Source organism: Heterodontus francisci, chromosome 27 (assembly GCF_036365525.1).
Source record: "Heterodontus francisci isolate sHetFra1 chromosome 27, sHetFra1.hap1, whole genome shotgun sequence".
Classification (NCBI taxonomy): Eukaryota; Metazoa; Chordata; class Chondrichthyes; order Heterodontiformes; family Heterodontidae; genus Heterodontus; species Heterodontus francisci.
Window position 1 is genome coordinate 59,010,291 of NC_090397.1, and position 20,340 is coordinate 59,030,630.

The 20,340-nt window shown below is 42.7% G+C and overlaps 1 protein-coding gene across 4 annotated transcripts in view; it reads right to left on the bottom strand.

Moving 5' to 3' along the window:
- The window catches only part of exoc4 (exocyst complex component 4), a 606,100-nt gene that overhangs the window by 478,184 nt on the left and 107,576 nt on the right, over positions 1-20,340 (bottom strand). For all 4 annotated transcript variants that reach the window (XM_068059446.1, XM_068059445.1, XM_068059447.1 and 1 more), the window contains exons 7-8: positions 17,295-17,440; positions 8,981-9,069 (exon numbers count right to left, since the gene is read on the bottom strand). In XM_068059446.1, coding sequence (XP_067915547.1) covers positions 8,981-9,069; positions 17,295-17,440 — 235 coding nt within the window. The remainder of the gene's footprint in view (positions 1-8,980; positions 9,070-17,294; positions 17,441-20,340) is intronic.

A 20,340-nucleotide genomic window follows, 5' to 3' on the forward strand; every position in this document is an offset into this window, starting at 1 on the left:
GGTTTGGGTCAGGTTGGGCTCAGGGCAAAATTGGAGGGACTCGGGCCAGGTCGGACTCGGGCCAGGTCGGGCTCGGGTCCACTGTGGTCCGGTCGGGATTGGGTCGGGTTCTTTTTTCGTGACCTGAGCAGGCCTCTACTGTAAATCACTTTGGGACTTCCCCAGTTCGTGAAAGATGCTATATAAATACTTTCTCTAAGGAAATTCAATTTTAAATTAGATATTTTTCAGAGAATATCAAAGATATGGGCTTTGCAGGAAGACTGAGCTGCATAATCCATACCTGGATCAATGTACTGTTCATTTGTTACACTAATTGACTGATAATGTAACTATCTGAGAAATGTAAAATGAGTATAATTAAAAGGCAATAATAAATAGTATAATTTTCTGTCATTCCCAGGAACAGAAATCACATTTCATAAAATGTGCTGTACTGCCATGTTGATTGGCAGTCATTAAAAAGGAAAACTTTTTTTACCCATGAACCAATGTGAACCTGGATAAAGAATGCCAGCCGAATCTGGCTTATTTTCTGCGCTCTCCTTAAGACATGAGTCAACTGTAGTTTTTTTTCCTCTTGAAAAATAACTCTGTTGACACCTAAATTTTTGTGGAAAGTCATGAATTTTAGTCTTCAAGTTTTCAATCCAAGCTACTGTTTCCAGTGATTTGTGAAATGGACTTTTCATCACCCATTTTTCTTCTGCTGATGTCACAAACACAATGAAGCAGCATCACTAATATTATCTGGCACTTGCATGCAAGTGCATGGTTGCACACATGCAAGTGAAGATCAGAATTCAAGGAAAAGGGAATTGAAATGCTCACGTCAAGGATTTAGTATTTACAGCTATGATCTGTAAAGTGGGAATAATTTTGTTTGATTTGTTTAGGTGTGTATAAAAGTGTGTCAAAAATCAGTTACTCCTCAGCAGCACTGAGTCAACCTTGACACTTTTATATTCATTACTGTGAGGTTGAGCAGTCGATCATCTCTGATTAAAAAGAATCTTCCATGCTGTTCAATGCTCCGATGCTGAGGCATCAAGTATGAAGGGCAAGACAGCTGAGGAACTTGTGGACATTATAAATTACCGTTCCCTAACATGACACATTAGTGAAGAATCTAAAGGTTACCAGATACTTGAGTTAGTTTTTAAGCAGTAAGCCAAATGTGGTATGAGACCTCCAAGTAGGGGGACAACTGGGCAACAGTAACCACATACTATTAGATTGAATTTCAGTGAAACAAAAATCACTGAGAATTTAGTAGTAGTTCCGTATTTCAAGCGAGCTAGGTTTGCTAAGATGGCAGAGAACTTGAATCGAGCCAACTGAACAATTTAGCTAGTTGGGGCCAAGTGCTGAGACAGAAGAAAAATGCTCGTCCTGATGGTATTCACCTCAGGGTCCTCAAAGAAATGAGAGATGTGCTAAGTGAATTTACATGTTTATATTTTTAACAGCTCACAGGAGTCAAAGATTATTCCTACGGACTAGAGGGAGACCCACACTGTACACAGCAGCCTACTACTGCTCCTAATTCGTATGTTCATATTTTCAATATTGAAAAAGGCTAACAGTTCAGAACAGGGAGATTATATGCATGCCCATTCACTTGACTTCAAATACAGGAAAACTGCTAAGAAGCGACATTAGAGACTCTCAAATTAGCTTCTGGAAAAGAAGGGAAGCTGTCACCAACCTGGCTGAATTTTCTCAGCAAGTTACTAGGCTGGTTAATGAAGGTAACCCAGTCGACATTGTATACTTAGATTTTCAATTTTTGACAAGGTGCCACTCAAATATCCACTTTAAAAGATAGTGTCCTGCAGGACTGGAAGGCAGACCCTGGGTTGCATAAGAAACCAGCTGCATTGTCAGAGGTTATTATTACTGGTGGTGGTTTGTGTGTATGGAGTCCCACAGCGATCAATGTTTGACCAACTGCTCTTCATCATCGACATGAATGATTTGGATCAAGGCACTGGGGAAAAATGTCGCTAATATTGTGGATATCAGAGATTTATCGAACTGCTAGAATCTAGGATAAAAATTAATTACTCGTCAGATCGAGATGTGTTGAGGAAATGGGTCCACGACTGGTACATGACATGTAATATAGTTAAATGCAGTTTTATGCACATACTTACATCAAATGCCAAACATGTGTATACCCACCCATTTCAATCACAAAGAAAAATCGTAAAATAAAACCAATTACAAAGGTATGAGGGGAGGACTGGCCAAGGTTAACTGGGTAAATAGACTGGAGGGTATGGCAGTAAATGAACAGCAGGAAACATAGAAAGAAACAATTCAAAGGGTTCAACAAAAGTACATTCCGTGCAAAAACAAAAACTCGTCAAAGAAGACCCATCCGTGGCTCACTCAGGAAGTTCAGGAAAGTATTAGACGAAAAGAGGCTTACAATGTTGCAAAAAGTAGTACCAAGTCTGAGGATTGGGAGTGTTTTAGAAACCAGCAAAGGGCCACCATAAAGTTGATAAAAGGGGAAAAATAGAATGAGAGTAAACTAGCCAACAATATAAAAACAGATTATAAGAGCTTTTATCAGTACATAAAAAAGACAGTAGCTAAAGTAGACATTGGTCCCTTAGAAGCAGAGACAGGAGAAATCATCATGGGAATGAGGAAATGGCAGAGGCACTGAACAAATATTTTGTGTCGGTCTTCACAGTGGAAGACACATGTTCCATACCAGAAATAGGCAGTAACCTAGGGGCTAAAAAGAGTGAGGAAATTAAGGATATTGATATCAGCAGAGAAAAAGTATTGGAGAAATTTGAGGGACTAAAATCTGCCAAGTCCCCGGGCCTACATCCTTGAACCAAGGCTGTAATGAGGTCAGGAGCTGAGTGGCCCTGGCAGAACCCAAACTCAAAAAACTCTAATAAATTTGTCAAACAGGATCTCCTTTTAGTAAAAGCATGTTCTAATCATACTATGCTTTTCCAGGTTCTGGGGTTCTAAAAGAGATAACTGCAGAGATAGTGGATGCGTGGCTATGATTTTCCAGAAATTCTTAGATTCAGGAATGGTCCCGTCAGATTGAAAGTTGGCAAATGTTACGCCGCTTTACAAGAAAGGAGGTGGAGAGAAAACGGGAAAGTACAGGTCAGTTAGCCTATCAGCCATTGGGAAGATGCTGGAAACTATTTTTTAAAAAGTCTTAACATTGCACTTGGGAAAGCATAGTATGATTAGAACAAGACAGCATGGTTTTACTACAAGGAGATCCTGTTTGACAAATTTATTAGAGTTTTTTGAGTTTGGGTTCTGCCAGGGCCACTCAGCTCCTGACCTCATTACAGCCTTGGTTCAAGCATGGACAAAAGAGCTGAATTCAAGAGGTGAGAGTGACTGCCCTTGACATCGAGACAGCATTTGACCGAGTACGGCATCAAGGTGCCCTAGCAAAACTGGAGTCAATGGGAATCGGTGGAAAACTCTCCGCTGGTTGGAATCGTACCTAGCGCTAAGGAAGATGGTTGTGGTTGTTGGAGGTCAATCATCTCAGCTCCAGGACATCACTGCAGGAGTTCCTCAGGGTAGTGTCCTAGGCCCAACCATCTTCAGCTGCTTCATCAATGACCTTCCTTCAATCATAAGGTCAGAAGTGGGGATGTTCGCTAATGATTGCACAATGTTCAGCACCATTCGTGCCTCCTCAGATAATGAAGCAGTCAGCGTAGAAACGCAGCAAGACTTGGACAATATCCAGGCTTGGACTGATAAATGGCAACGAATATTCGTGCTACACAAGTGCCAGGCAATGACCATCTCACACGAGAAGATAACCATCTCTCCTTGACATTCAAAGGCATTACGATCGCTGAATCCCACACTAACAACATGGTAACAATGGGTTACCATTGACCAGAAACTGAACTGGAGTAGCCATATAAATACCGTGGTAGGAATCCTACGGCGAGTAACTCATCTCCTGACTCCCCAAAGCCTGTCCACCATCGACAAGGCATAAGTCAGGAGTGTGATGCAATACTCTCCACTTGCCTGGATGGGTGCAGCTGCAATAACACTCAAAAAGCTCGACACCAACCAGGACAAAGCAACCCACTTGACTGGCACCCTGTCCACAAACATTCATTCCCTCCACCACTGACACACAGTAGCAGCAGTGTTTACCATCTACAAGATGCACTGCAGCAACGCACCAAGGTTCCTTCGACAGTACCTTCCAAACCCGTGGCCTCTACCACCCGAGAAGGGCAAGGGCAGCAGATGCATGGGAACACCACCACCTGCAAGTTCCCCTCCAAGTCACACACAATCCTGACTTGGAACTAGATCACTGTCACTGGGTCAAAATCGTGGCTCTTCCTTCATAATAGCACTGTGGGTGTACCTACCCAACATGGACTGCAGCAGTTCAAGAAGGCAGCGCTCACAACCTTCTCATGGGCAATTAGGGATGGGCAATAAATGCTGGCCTAACCAGCGATGCCCATATCTCATAGAAACAAATAAAAAAAATGTATCTAGGAAGGTAGATAAAGGGGAACCAGTAGATGTAGTACACCTGGATTTTCAAAAGGCATTCAATAAGGTGCCACATAAAAGATTAATAGGCAAGATAAGGGCTCATGGTGTTGGGAGTAATATATTAGCATGAATAGAGGATTGGCTAACAGACAGGAAGCAGAGAGTGGGCATAAATGGGGCATTTTCAAGTTGGCAGGCAGTGAATAGTGGGGTTCTGCAAGGATCAGTGCTGGGGCCTCAGCTTTTCACACTCCATATTAATGACTTGGATGAAGAGACAGAGAGCAATGTATCTAAGTTTGCTGATGATACAAAGCTCGGTGGAAAGGTAAGCTGCAGGGAGGATGTAGAGAGGCTGCAAAGAGATATTAGACAGATTAAGTGAGTGGGCAACAAGATGACAAATGGAGTATAATGTAGGGAAGTTGTTCACTTTCGTCGTAAAAATAGAAATGCAGAATTCTTTTTTTAAAAGGTGTGAAACTGGTAAGTGTTGATGATCAGAGACTGGGGGTACTTTTACAAGGAACGCATAACGTTAACATGCAGGTGCAGCAGGCGATTAGGAAGTCTAATGGCATGTTGGCCTTTATTTCAAGGGGATTGGAATACAGGAATAAAGAAGTCTTACTAAAATTGTACAGGGCTTTGGTGAGACCGCACGTGGAATACTGTGTGCAGCTTTGGTCTCCACGTTTAAAAAAGGATATACTTGCATTGGTCACCTCGATTTCTCTGCCCCACTCACTCACTCTAACCTGTCCCCCTCTGAACCTGAGGCACTCCGTTCTCTCAGGTCTAACCCCGACATGGTCATCAAACCTGCAGACAAGGGTGGTGCTGTTGTTGCATGGCGTATCGACCTCTACCTTGCAGAGGCTCAGTGCCAACTCTCAGACACTTCTTCCTACCTCCCTCTGGACCACGACCCCACCACCGAATATCAAGCTACTGTCCACAGGACTGTCACTGACCTCATCTCCTCTGGAGATCTTCCGTCTACAGCTTCCAACCTCATAGGCCCACAACCCCGGATAGCCCGCTTCTACCTCCTTCCCAAAATCCACAAACAGGACGGTCCCGGCAGACCCACTGTGTCAGCCTGCTCCTGCCCCACTGAACCTATTTCTTCCTATCTTGACTCTATCTTTTCTCCGCTGGTCCAGACTCTTCCCACCTACATCCGTGACACCCTATATCATTTTGACAATTTCCAGTTTCCTGGTCCCAACCACCTCCTCTTCACTATGGACATCCAATCTCTCCACATCTCCATCCCGCACCAAAACGGTTTGAGGGCTCTCCGCTTCTTCCTTGAACAGAGGCCCAACCAGTCCCCATCCACCACCACCCTCCTCCGCCTGGCTGAACTAATTCTCACATTGAACAACTTCTCCTTCAACTCCACTCACTTCCTTCAAGTAAAAGGGGTTGCTATGGGTACCCGCATGGGTCCTAGTTATGCCTGTCTTTTTGTGGGATATGTCGAACATTCCTTGTTCCAGCCCTACTCAGGCCCCCTCCCCCAACTCTTTTTCCGGTACATTGATGACTGTATTGGTGCTGTTTCCTGCTCCCGCCCCGAACTGGAAAATTATCAACTTTGCTTCTAATTTCCACCCTTCTCTCACCTTTACATGGTCCATCTCCGACACTTCCCTTCCTCGACTTCTCTACCGCCATCTCTGGGGATAGGCTGTCTAATAATATCCATTATAAGCCCACCGACTCCCACAGCTACCTTGACTACACTTCTTCACACCCTGCCTCCTGTAAGGACTCCATTCCATTCTCCCAGTTTCTCCGTCTCCGATGCATCTGCTCTGATGATGCTACCTTCCATGACAGCGCTTCTGATACGTCTTCCTTTTTCCTCAACTGAGGATTCCCCCCCACCCCCGCTGTGGTTGACAGGGCCCTCAACCTTGTCTGGCCCACTTCCCACACCTCTACCCTCACCCCTTCCCCTCCCTCCCAGAACCGCAACAGGGTTCCCCTTGTCCTCACTTTTCACCCCATCAGCCTCCATATCCAAAGGATCATCCTCCGCCATTTCTACCACCTCCAGCGTGATGCCATTACCAAACACATCTTTCCCTCCCTTCCCCTGTCAGCATTCCGAAGGGATCATTCCCTCCGTGACACCCTGGTCCACTCCTCCATTACCCCCACCACCTCGTCCCCTTCCCATGGCACCTTCTCCTGCAGACGCAGGAGGTGCAATACCTGCCCATTTACCTCCTCTCTCCTCATTATCCCAGGCCCCAAACACTCCTTTTAGGTGAAGCAGCGATTTACTTGTACTTCTTTCAATCTAGTATACTGTATTCGCTGCTCACAATGTGGTCTACTCTACATTGGGGAGACCAAACGCAGGCTGGGTGACTGCTTTGCGGAACACCTCCGCTCAGTCCACAAGCAGGACCTCAAGTTTCCTGTTGCTTGCCATTTCAACTTCCCTCTGCTCTCATGCTCACATCTCTGTCCTGGGATTGCTACAGTGTTCCAGTGAACATCAACGCAAACTCGAGGAACAGCATCTCATTTACCCATTAGGCACACTACAGCCTGCCGGACTGAACACTGAGTTCAATAATTTCAGAGCATGACGGGCAGCCCCCCCCACCCCCCCCCCCCCATTTTATTTTTAGTTATTTTTTTTCTTTTTCCTATTTTCTTATATATTATTTTTGTGTTTATTTTACTTTATTTCATCTTAGTTTGTTCAGTTTGCTTACCCACTGTTTTTTTCCATGTTTGTATTTGCGGCTGTTCAATTTTCAGTCCGTTAACATCCTACCTGTACTAATGCTTTGTCTTTCAACACACCATTAACATATTGTTTGCCTTTGCTCCACAACCTTCTGGTCAGCTATTCTGTGACCTTGTCCTATCTACACCTTCTCCTTTGTTATCTCTTGCCCCACCCCCACTTTACTTGCTTATAACCTTTTATATTTCTAATATTTGCCAGTTCTGAAGAAGGGTCACTGACCTGAAACGTTAACTCTGCTTCTCTCTCCACAGATGCTGCCAGACCTGCTGAGTATTTCCAGCATTTCTTGTTTTTATTTCAGATTTCCAGCATCCGCAGTATTTTGCTTTTATATACTTGCACTGGAGGCAGTGCAGTGAAGATTTACTAAATTGGTCCCTGGGATGAGGGGGTTGTCCTATGATGAGAGGCTGAGTAAATTGGGCCTATATTCTCTGGAGTTTAGAAGAATGAGAGGCGATCTAATTGAGACATACAAGATTCTGAAAGGGTTTGATAGGGTAGAAGCTGAGAGATTGTTCCCACTGGTCAGGGAATCTAGAACACGGGGACACAGTCTCAGGATAAGGGGTCAATCATTCAGGACTGAGATGAGGAGAAATTACTGCACTCAAAGGGGTGTGAATCTTTGGAATTCTCTATCCCAGAGGGTTGTGGGTGCTCCATCACTGAATACGTTTAAGGTTGGGAGATTTTTGGTCCCGCAGGGAATCAAGGGATATGGGGAGCAGGCAAGAAAGTGGAATTGAAGCCACGATCGTACTGAATGGCGCAGCAGACTCGATGGGCATATGGCCGACTTCTGTTCCTATTTCTTGTGCACCGTGTCAGTCTTGGCTTAATGGTAACAGTCTTCTCTCTGAATCAACTTGGGGGCTCAAGCTCTGCTTCAGAGACTTCAGCACTCAATTAAGTTGACAGTTCAGCGTAATACTGAGAGCGCTGCACTGTGGGAGGTCCCGTCTTTTGGATGAAATGTCAAACTGAGGCACCTCCCTGACCCGCCCCTCCCCCCCACCCCCACTTTCATACTGCAAAATCACTGAAACAAGAGCAATCACCGAAAGGATATCTCACAGGAAATAGTTACTTTAGCCATTATTCACTAAACGGCAAACAGAAATCAATGAGTGAGATCTATGGGAAAGAAAACAGACAAATTGCCTCCTGACATCAGAATGCAGGCTGACATTATCCAGCACTAATTCAGAAGCAGCCGCATGTGCATCATTTCCATGTCTTTTACTCTTTGCATTGACTCTGAGATCAGCTTCATGCATCATCCACTAGTCTACACCTCTTCCACCTTTTCACAACTTACTGGATATTCAGTCCTTCATTTCCTCTCTGACAGCAATCAGCACATCCGGTTCAGGACTCCTAGCTGTTATTAAACCTCCCCTTCTGTTTTTATTCTGTTCTATTTAATGACTCCAGTTCGACAAAGGGTTTGCACCTAAAAAGCTAAACTGAGTTTTCACAGATGCAGATGGACCTGTTGGATAATTTCAGCATTTCAATTCAGAACACAGGCAGTTTACTGACAATCCTCAAGCCAACTACAGAACAAGAAGAAGCATATGACAAGGTTTGGGTTTACACCATTGCTGCATTTCACAATTCTCGGTCGACAGTTCAGCATGTTATCAAGTACACAAAGTCTAATGAATTTACCTTGTAGCTCTCCACTCTTGCTGTACAGCTCCCGTCTTTGCTCACGCAGGTATGCACTCATACTGATAGCATGTGAAGATGACTCAAACCTGCAAATGGACAAACCCTGTTAATGGACGTCCAGTATATGTTAAGTTTTGTTCTTCTGAACTTATGCTAAGTAATTGGATTAAATATGCTTTTAATAACTGAAATGTTGCACTTCGAGTTTATATTACAGAACTTGCATTATGTCATATGGTAAAAACTCTAGATGCGAGAAGAGACTTGTGATAAAGAATATTTTTACAAGAGCAGAGAAGTCTAAGAGAAGACTTAATTTGAGATTTAAAAAACATGAAGGGTTTTTAAAGTGAATTGAGACAGTGTATGCCATTTCATTAATTAAAGATGTGGACAGAGGTCAGAAAAAGAGTGTTCTTAGAGCATGGAATACTATGTCACAGGACGTAGTCAGGGCAGAGATAAGTGATCCTTATCCTTTAAGAGATAAATGAATAAATATTTGAGGCAGAGGAAGACAGGGCAGAGGAAGAAAGCAGGACATTGGGTTAGAGCTGAATTGCTCTACCAAAGTGTACCAAAGCACGTGATGAACAAGACCTACTAGCAATGATTTGGAAGTTGACTGATACCAGCCCATGGCAGATAGTCAACACAGACACAGGGGTCAAATGACCTTCTGTTTTATAAACCTTTATAGCGAAATATCCTAATAGGCAGTAACTATGTTAAATTAGCTGAAAATGAAAAAATTGCTCTCCGCCCAAACCAACCAAAGTTGACTTCTTGAAATAGGGAGTTCAGTTTCGGAATGAGTATGTTATTTCAGCACAAGCCAGTTTGTGTGTCCACAACATATTTATTCTGTCAACTCTTAATACACATGTAGGAAAAGAAAATGCTGGCAATGACAAAAGGTCTCTACCCAAATCATTTATCTGCCCACTCTTCAGTTACACACAAGAACACAAGAAGTTGGAGCAGAGTAGGCCATTCAGCCCCTCAAGCCTGCCTCGCCATTCAAAAAGATCATGGCTGATCTGTCCCAGGCCTCAACTCCTCTTTTGGGCCTGCTCCACATAAACCTCGACTCCAAGATTTCAAAAATCTATCTACCTCCTACTTAAGTACAATTAGTGACTCACCCTCCACAACTCTGAGCTAGAGAATACCAGAGATTCACCACCCTCAGAGAAGAAATTCCTTCGCATCTCAGTATTAAACTCTAACCCCTTATTCTGTAACTATGTCCCCTAGTTTGAGATTCCCCCACCAGTGGAAACATATTCTCAACATCTACCCTGTCAAGCCCCTTTAGAATCTTATATGTTTCAATAAGATCACCTCTCATTATTCTATACCCCAATGAATAAAGGCCTAACCTGTTTAGCCGTTCTCGATAAGACAACCCCTTCATTCCAGGAATCAGCCTAGTGAACCTTTTCTGAACTGCCTCCAATGCTAGTATATCCTTCCTTAAATACGGGGACCAAAACTGTACGCAGCACTCCAGGTGTGGCCTCACCAACACCCTGTACAGTTGAAGTAAGACTTCCCTATTTTTAAACTCTAACCCCTAGCAATAAAGGCCAAAATTCCATTTGCCTTCCTAACTACTTTTTGCACCTGCATACTGACTTTTTGTGTTTCTTATACAAGAACACCCAGATCCCTCTGTTCTGCAGTATTTTTTTAAATTAGATTAGAGATACAGCACTGAAACAGGCCCTTCGGCCCACCGAGTCTGTGCCGACCATCAACCACCCATTTATACTAATCCTACACTAATCCCATATTCCTACCAAACATCCCCACCTGTCCCTATATTGCCCTACCACCTACCTATACTAGTGACAATTTATAATGGCCAATTTACCTACCAACCTGCAAGTCTTTTGGCTTGTGGGAGGAAACCGGAGCACCCGGAGAAAACCCACGCAGACACAAGGAGAACTTGCAAACTCCACACAGGCAGTACCCAGAATCGAACCCGGGTCCCTGCAGCTGTGAGGCTGCAGTGCTAACCACTGCGCCACCTCCTTGTCTTTCTCCATCTAAATAATAATCTGCCTTTTTATTCTTCCTACCAAAGTGGATTACCTCACACTTTCCCACACTGAACACCATCTGCCAAGTTTTTGCCCACTCACTTAACCTATCTCTATCCCTTTGCAGATTCTTTGTGTCCTCATCACAACATACCTTCCCAAATATTTTTGTATCATCAGCTAATTTGGATACTCTATAGTCTGTCCCTTCCTCCAAGTCCGTAATATAGATCATAAATAGTTGAGGCCCTAGGACTGATCCTTGTGTCATCCGACTAGTTACGGCTTTCCAACCTGAAAAAGACCCACTGATCCCGACTCTCTACCTTCTGTGTGTTAGCCAATCCTCAACCCATGCCAACATATTACCCCCAATACCCTGAGCTCCCATTTTGTGTAATAACCTTTTATATGGCACCTTATCGAATGCCTTCTGAAAATCCAAATACACTATATCTACCGGTTCCCCTTTATCCACTCTGTTGGTTATATTCTCAAAGAACTCTAACAAATTTGTCAAACATGACTTCCCTTTCATAAAACCATGTTGGCTCTGTTTGACTGTATTATGTTTTTCTAAATGTCCTGCTATTTCTTCCTTAACAATCGACTCTAGCATTTTCTCAATGACCGATGTTAAGCTAACTGGTATACAGTTTCCTGCTTTCTGTCTTCTTCCTTTCTTGAACAGGGGTGTCACATTAGTAGTTTCCAATCCGCTGGTACCCTACTGGAATCCAGTGAGTTTTGGTATATTATGACCAATGCCTCCACTATCTCTGCAGCCACTTCTTTTAAAACCCTTGGATGCAGGCCATCAGGTCCTGGCAACTTGTCTGTCTTTAGTCCCATCAGTTTGTCCAGCACCTTTTGCCTCGTGATAGAGATTGTTACAAGTTCCTCCTTCCCATTTACAAATTGCTCATCTATTATTGTTGCGATGTTTATAGTATCCTCCACCGTGAAGACCGGTGCAAATTATTGGTTTAAATTATCTGCCATTTCCCTGTTATTAATTCCCCAGTCTCATCCTCTAAGGGTCTCTTACTGTTTGTTTTTATATTTCTTGCCAATTTATTCTCTCTTTATTAGTTTTTTAGTCATTCTCTCTCAATGAGTTTTTTGGTCATAAAGTTACGCCCATCCTACAACAACAACTTCTATAAGTGGAAGAGATGCAGCACCTGCCCTTTCACCTCTTCCTTTTCCACCAATGAGGGCCCTAAACCACTCCTTCCAGGTGAAAAAGTGACTGACTTGTACTTCTTATTTAGTATTTTGTATTCACTACTGACAATGCAGCCTCCTTGACATTGGGGAGTCTAAGCACAGATTGGGTGATTACTTTATGGAACACCCCCGGTCAATTCGCAAGCATGACTCCGAGCTTCCAGTCACTTGCCATCTTAAGTCTCACCCTGCTCCCACTCTGACTTTGGCCTCTTACCCTGTTCTAATGAAACTCAACATAAGCTCAAGGAACAGCACCTCAGCTTTTGGTTAAGCACTTCATATGCTTGTGGACTCAACACTGAATTGAACAATTTCAGATCGTAACCACTACGTCCATTTTCTTGGACAGCAGTTGCTGATCATGATTTAGCATTTGTAACTTTCAGCTCCTCTAAACACATGTTTTCTTTTTGTTATTGTCCCTTTGCAAGAGCACTTAGCGATGGGCAAGAAATGCTTGCCTTGCCAGCGATGCTCACATCCCATGAACCAAAAAAAAATTACCATCCTCCTTTTGCCTTGGACCATCATCCCTTTTGTCATTTAATCTCCCCTGTCTTCCACCCAATCACAGTGCTTCTCTTTTATTCTTTCCTCCCCTCCCATTTTTCCTTCCACTGCACTTGCTTAAAACCCATTTCATGTCTAACTTTTTCCCATTCTGATGGAAGACCATCGACCTGAAACATTAACTTTGTTCTTCTCTGGTGAGTATTGCCAGCATTTTGTGGTTCTATTTCAGATTTCCAGCAACTCCAGTATTTTGCTTTTATATTCATCTTCCTCTTTTTGGAAATCGACAAGACTACTGTATATTTCCAGCATTTCTAGTTTTTATTTTACATTATGAATATTTGCAGGGTTTTTGCCTAACTGATTTAGGTTGCATCTCGAAAAGGTTGACTGTTCTCAAAATTTCATCCGTAGTCTGTAAAGTATTGCGTTGTCAGTGTTTATGACTCGATAACGTGACTTTCTTTGATAGATTACATTGAAGTGACAAAAATAATATTTTCATTACACACGAGCTTTCAGAAACCTGCAAGATTGTTTTAAACATCAACTCAACAATAACCATTTGCTTATATCATCACCCAAGGGCCCTTTCAAAACCATCTTTATGCATAGTTCCCTTGCTATAATACTCACGAGTTGCAATATGCAATTTTTATGGCTCCCCTGCCGATAGAAAATTCATCTAAAACACCACTGCCGTAGCAAGCCTCTAGCAAGATGATTTGTGATCGAGCCCGAAGAGAAAATCTACTGTACCAAAGAGATTCTTCTCCTTCTCCAAGTCAATATTTAACCACTCACTTCAGGACATGTACTAGCCATTTTTCACACTTCCCTTATCCCTGTATCAGGTTAATTTTATTCTGCTCCTTGCTCATTCAGGAATTTCTCCAACTCACTTTTGGATCCATTAACCTAATCTGCACTTGCTGAGCTAGATTTCAAAATAGAACGAACGTGTTAGGCTTTCAATTATATTTAGCTTGTCACTTCCTTCGTTCGCAAGCATATTCCTAAATGTTGTTTCAAAAGCTCACAAAATTCCACTCTATATCTATCTATCCATCTTTTCAATTCCTTTCATTATTACTGAAGCTACACCCTGAAATCAACTTTAGTGTTGGCTTTGAACAACGTATTATTGACCACAAGAATGAAAACTAATCATCGCACTTCACATGCAGCTGAACTGATTCTTTATAGAATTCCAGTATCACTTCTCATTCTATCGTGTAACCATTACCATGTACTGCAGTGATAACTGCAGAACAGTCATTTCCAAAAGTTTTTTTGATGCAGTTTATTTAACAATACCTCCACTTGTATTTCTCTATTCCAGACCCCACAGTCCTGTCCACCTCAACAGATCGCTCTGAATTTCACTGTTTTTGTGTCTATAAACTTCAACTTTAAAAAAAAACACCCTCATTAAGATTAGCTATAAACTTTCTGAAAAACAAGTGTTCTAAAACTTAATTCCAGATGCCCCACTATTCACAACTGCACAAGCAGAATGGCCACCCACAACCACTCCGATTTGCTTTTTGTTGCAACCGAGACTGGAGGAGTGCACTGTCTTTCTCTACTTCCACTTCGCCGCGGGTCACAACATATATTTAAATGTTTACCCAGTTACCAATATGGCGAATTACATACTCCATTTTTACTTCAGAATAAAATCCACCAACCAGGTTTCCTTAATAAACAAAATTATCAATTTATTATAAAACAAAACTTATTCAGTAAAGATACTAAGCATTAACACACAGCTTGAAATATGAAAGTTCCCTTAAATTAGCCCAATACACACACACACACACAGGTTAGAGAAGAAATAAAGAAGTTTTCTCTGCAGAGATCTCCTTCCAAAAAAGACAAAAAATATTTTGGCTTAACACTTGTTAATTCTTGAAGGAAAAGGAGAGAATATGGAATGATATCAGTTGTTCCTTTATTCTGGCATCCCAAAGACGCGTAGGTGGCTTTCATTGGGATCTTTTTGGAGCAGTTCCCTTCAGGCGACATCAAGGAATTTAAGTCTGGCAGAATTTCCAGGGGAAATGCGGCAACATGGGTTTCAGCTATCACACTGGATTCCCAGGGTTTCTCAGACAGGTGTAAAAAGGATGAGCTGGTTGCTACTCTTTGCAGGCTGACCCCAACTGACTCAAAACAATATCCACAACGAAACCAACTCTTGACCACCATAAATCTTGACATGTCAGTTAGCTGTAATCAACTCCCCTAGTCACTTTGCTGTTTACTTCGCTGAAGACATGTGACTTCCAGTAAGTGTGTTTCTAAACCAAGTCCCAAAGTCCTTCCAGTGACCTTAAAAAAAACAAAGGCCAACATCTATGGAATCTCTTCAGTCCTGCAAATGAATCCATTTCCACCATTTTAAAACACGAGTCCTCAAAAAATATTAAAAAATGGAAGTACTTTCACAACATTATCCAACCCAATTCAGGGCCTCCACATGTGAATTACACAATATGGTGTAAAATTCTGAGGCAGGAGCTCGATAACCAAAATATTCCAGTCAATTAGAAACACAGTTACAATGAAATTCCTGAACTGCTTGATCTGGACAACAATGTGGAGAACAACATACAATTTACTCCAAGTAGCTACCTTACTAACAGTCGTGAAAAGAACTCTCACTATCTTGGTCTTCGAAGAGACTCCACAGTGAGAACAGTTGTTCTAATTTTCTCCAGTGGTGCCAGGTAACCAATGGTATAACACTGAGATACATTGTCCAGCTCCAGTGCTGTCTCTGCTTAGCATTATCTTTAACCTGAAGTAATTCCAACAGGAAACAATTTGGTGGACTGGTCTGCCTTTTGTTTTCTCCAGAAGAACAAGGGCATCTGATGCATGGGAACATCACCTCCAAGTCACACACCATCCTGACTTGAAATATATCGCCATTCTTTCACTGACCTGGGTCAAAATCCTCGAACTCCCTCCCTAACATTACTTTGGGTGCATCTACACCATATGGACTGCAGTGGTTCAAGAAGGCTGCTCACCACTACCTTCTCAAGTGATGCTAGGGATGGGCTATAAATGCTGGCCTTGCCAGTGATGCTCACATCCCAAGGACAAAAAAAAATTAACACTTGTCCACATCAGCAATGCCCCTTGCAGTGGTAAGATTTTTAAAGAGTTATTTCCAGAGATAAAATCTAGCTCTGTAAATTGAACCTTATGACAGCTAAACTAAATGAACCAGAATGCTTTCAGTTAACCTTGATAGGTAAATTGGCCATTATAAATTGTCACTAGTATAGGTAGGTGGTAGGGAAATATAGGGACAGGTGGGGATGTTTGGTAGGAATATGGGATTAGTGTAGGATTAGTATAAATGGGTGGTTGATGTTCGGCACAGACTCGGTGGGCCGAAGGGCCTGTTTCAGTGCTGTATCTCTAATCTAATCTAATCTAAACCTTTTTATTCTGATCATTGAGTAGGTTAAAAGGTTAAACATGTGCAAGTCAAAAAAAAAAGAGATCAGGGTCAGAATTTAACATTGTGGCGGTGGCCCTGCCACCAGCTGAAAAGGCGAGGGCGAGTCAGCCTCCGCCAGGCCTGGAAGCCACGTTACAATTTTGCATCGCCTGGGCCCTTAATTGGACTCAGTCGGGACATCTGCCTCTCAGGCAGGAAGTTCTGCCTCAAAGAGCTGCTGGTCACTGCTGGGATTGCACCGAGCAAAAAGAACGATGAGCGTCACCCTTCAAAAGGGATAAGTGGGGTTCGGGCCTCGCCGTGTACAATCAACTGGGCCTCAGCGAGGTGGGAGTCAGAGAGCAGGACAGGGGAGCTAGTTTTAGCAGAGGCGGCCTGTGCTGCAGTGGGTGCCCTTGTGGAGCACAGGGTCCTGATCAGGTGGGCACCTATGCCTGCAAGCAGGCTACCAGGTATTACTGGCAGCCGCATCAGGTGCTGAAGTGCCTGTCCGTCGCTGGTAAAATACCATTGGCAGGAAGCACTTATTAGTTGGCCACTTAAGGGCCTCAATTGGCCTGCAGCAGGCAATTGCCAGGCACAGCACCCATCCACAACCACCACTGCCGCCACCCCCACCCCCGCCTCCCACATAATTTTACAACCTCCGCCTCCTAGCCCGCTCCTGGGGTGGGGGCATTAAATTCCTGCTTAGGTAACTCACATTTGTAATTTTTCTTCCTGAAACCCCACCACGGCTGCCTTCCCAATCCCACAGTATCCTCCTTTAAGTAGGAGGAACATTATGGGTTACAAGTTTCTTTGTGGATCTCATTAATGATGCTCCCAGCTTTGCCAAATGGGAGCTGCATCCAAGGACTTGGTTAGACAGACTCACTATTCCCCATGCCAGCACATAAAAATCACAATCTTTAAATATTGCAGAAAGCTGATATTCACTGAAGAAAAGGGACTGAACAGTTTTTTGTTTGAAACAGAAACAGTATGAAGAAGGAATAACCATTTCTCTTTAAAAAAAAAAGGGTTTTTTGATTCTTACTTAAAGAGAGATATTTTGGGCCTCTGGGGTCTCTTTTTGGCAAAGAATGCTGCAAAATCACTCCCAGAGCTGGCATAGCTGAGCTGTGAAGAAGGTTCGGAGGCAGTTCGTGTGTTCTTCACATCTAAGTAATCTGTCAACAGCATCTGTAATGAGACAGAGGAAATATTACAGAAAACAAGCACATTATGTTAACGTTACAACATACCCTTTCTGCAACAAGTCATCACTTCTGTCATTTATGGTCACATTCTTATATGTCCCTGCACAAATTCAGCTTCGAACAAGCATAAAGACACAAACAAAAATGTGCATACATACCACTTATGTAGCACTGAAGGGTAGATATGTGCCATAACAGAACATTTTCTACATGATGTGTCAATAAATAACTGTTAGTGCTAATGTTGAGCATAGTAATCTTTTGCCAGGTGTGCATCAGATAACTGAGTCAGAGCTTCTGGAGTGGAAAAGTGGCGAAGCAACATAAAAATGTGGAATAAAATAAAAGCCAAATACTGCAGATGCTGGAAATCTGAAATAAAAACAAGAAATACTGGAAATACTCAGCAGGTATGGCAGCATCTGTGGAAAGAGAAGCAGAGTTAATGTTTCAGGTCAGTGACCCTTCTTCAGAACTGAGAAAGGTAATAGGTTTTAAGCAAATAAAGCGGGGGTGGGGCAAGAGATATCAAAAGGAAAGGTGTTGCGAGGACAGAGGGTCACAGAGAATAACTGACCAGAAGGTCATGAAGCAAGGGCAAATGGTATGTTACTGGTGTGTTGAAAGATAAAGCATTAGTGCAGAGAGGGTGTTAATTGACAGAAAAATGAAGAGCCCTGGCCCAAAGCACAAACATGAAAAAAGTGAGTAGGCACATGGTTAAAAAAAAATGAATGAAACTAAAATAAAATAAAAAAATAATTTAAAAAAACTAAAAAGGGGGGGCCCGTCATGCTGTGAAATTATTGTTTATGTTTAGAGATACAGCACTGAAACAGGCCCTTCGGCCCACCGAGTCTGTGCCGACCATCAACTATCCATTTATACTAATCCGACACTAATCCCATTTCCTACCACATCCCCACCTGTCCCTATATTTCCCTACCACCTACCTATACTGGGGGCAATTTATAATGGCCAATTAACCTATCAACCTGCAAGTCTTTGGCATGTGGGAGGAAACCGGAGCACCCGGAGGAAACCCACGCAGACACAGGGAGAACTTGCAAACTCCACACAGGCAGTACCCAGAATTGAACCCGGGTCGCTGGAGCTGTGAGGCTGCGGTGCTAACCACTGCGCCGCCAACTCAATGTTCAGTCCGGCAGGCTGTAGCTTGCCTAATCGGTAAATGAGATGCTGTTCCTCGAGCTTGTGCTGATGTTCACTGCAACAAGCCCAGGACAGATATGTGGGCATGACAGCAGGAAGGTGTGTTGAAATGGCAAGCAACCGGAACTCGGAGTCATACTTTCAGACTGAGCGGAGGTGTTCCGCAAAGCAGTCACCCAATCTGCGTTTGGTCTCCCCAATGTCGAGGAGACCAAAGTGGAAACCCTCAAGAAAATGGCAGTGATGTTCATAATCAGTAACATGCACTGACTTTTTATTGAGGGACAATCTGGAGCCTTGTCTTGTTCAAAGATTACTCATAAAAATGCTTGCAACATGAAATACACCATGGAATGATGAAACATGTGTTAGTGCCGATGACGTATCCAACTTCAAATATGCCTCCTGGGCAGTTGCTGCCTATCCTTTAGGGAGTGTTTCTGTTTCGCTTAAACTTATGCCTTTCCCAATTGAATGGTTTAAAATCAAAATGTTGCCAGAGATTTTTTCTGAAAAAAAGCAAAAACAATTGCCCAGCTTCCTCCCTCTCAGCTGCACAGTGCAATGTCACAGCACAATTGTAATATTTATTTTTACGTATAATGAGGGTCAGCATTTTGGCAGCTTTTGCTACAACATAATTATTACAACCCTTAGCACTGCAAAAGTTACTGTTTCTCCACACCCAGTCTGAATCCTAATCAAATGGAAGAGGTCACAGGAATATAAAGGTACATTGTTATGTGGCTTTATTACATTGAGTAGCATGTTAATTACGAACACAGCATATGCTATTGGTATACATGTGCGCTATCAAATAGCAGACATCAACAAGTTAGTTAGAACCAAACGTCCTCCAGTAAATTTGAGCATCACTCTGACAAGTTCCTACACCATAAAAACATTCATGACAACAATAACCTGTTATGTATACCAATGAAGCTCCAACTTTGCACATTAGGAAAGCAACACAATTAAGTATTTGCTCCATTACAATCTGAATATGAACACTTTGGATGCCTTTGATATTTATAATAGTGACAGATCCTGCCATTCAGTGTGCATCTAGGTCTGGCACCACTTGGGAGAAATGCAGCTACTGTCACTGAAATGAAACAACTTATTTCTTCCTGCAAAACTGCAAAGGGATACTTATTACTTTTCTCTGAAATGTTCTCCCCTATCCTAAAGGCACAGAATCATGTGGTTTTGTGGCTGTTGATAACCATTTAGAATCTTATCCAAGCTGTCACCCTTCATAGTTGAGTTAGGTGAATCTTTGTAAGCTATTCCAACATGAAAAGCATTACAGGTGAACTCAATGTCCACACTGCACAATGGTGACACACACACATGCATTCTTTAGAAGGGACCTTTGATGACAATCAGAAATCTGGCTGTTGAGTGTGACACAATGCCCCATTATCCACCAGATAAGATCAACCAACACATAGGTACCAGGGTTCACGTTTGAGGACTTCCTCAGCTGCGTGGCTCAGCACCAAACCAGGATTTCAAAGAGAGGCTCCAAAGTGATCCCATTCTATGATCAATTTTTAGAGGATGCATTTTGGAACAAGGCCTGAAATAAAAATGTTGCAAATCAGCTTCAACGTTCTTTGAGCAATTGCTGTACTCCCACACACCTGAATATTGCTTTGCAGTCAGTACTCTTTATGGTTAATGACAGCTTGCTGATATCTTGTAAAA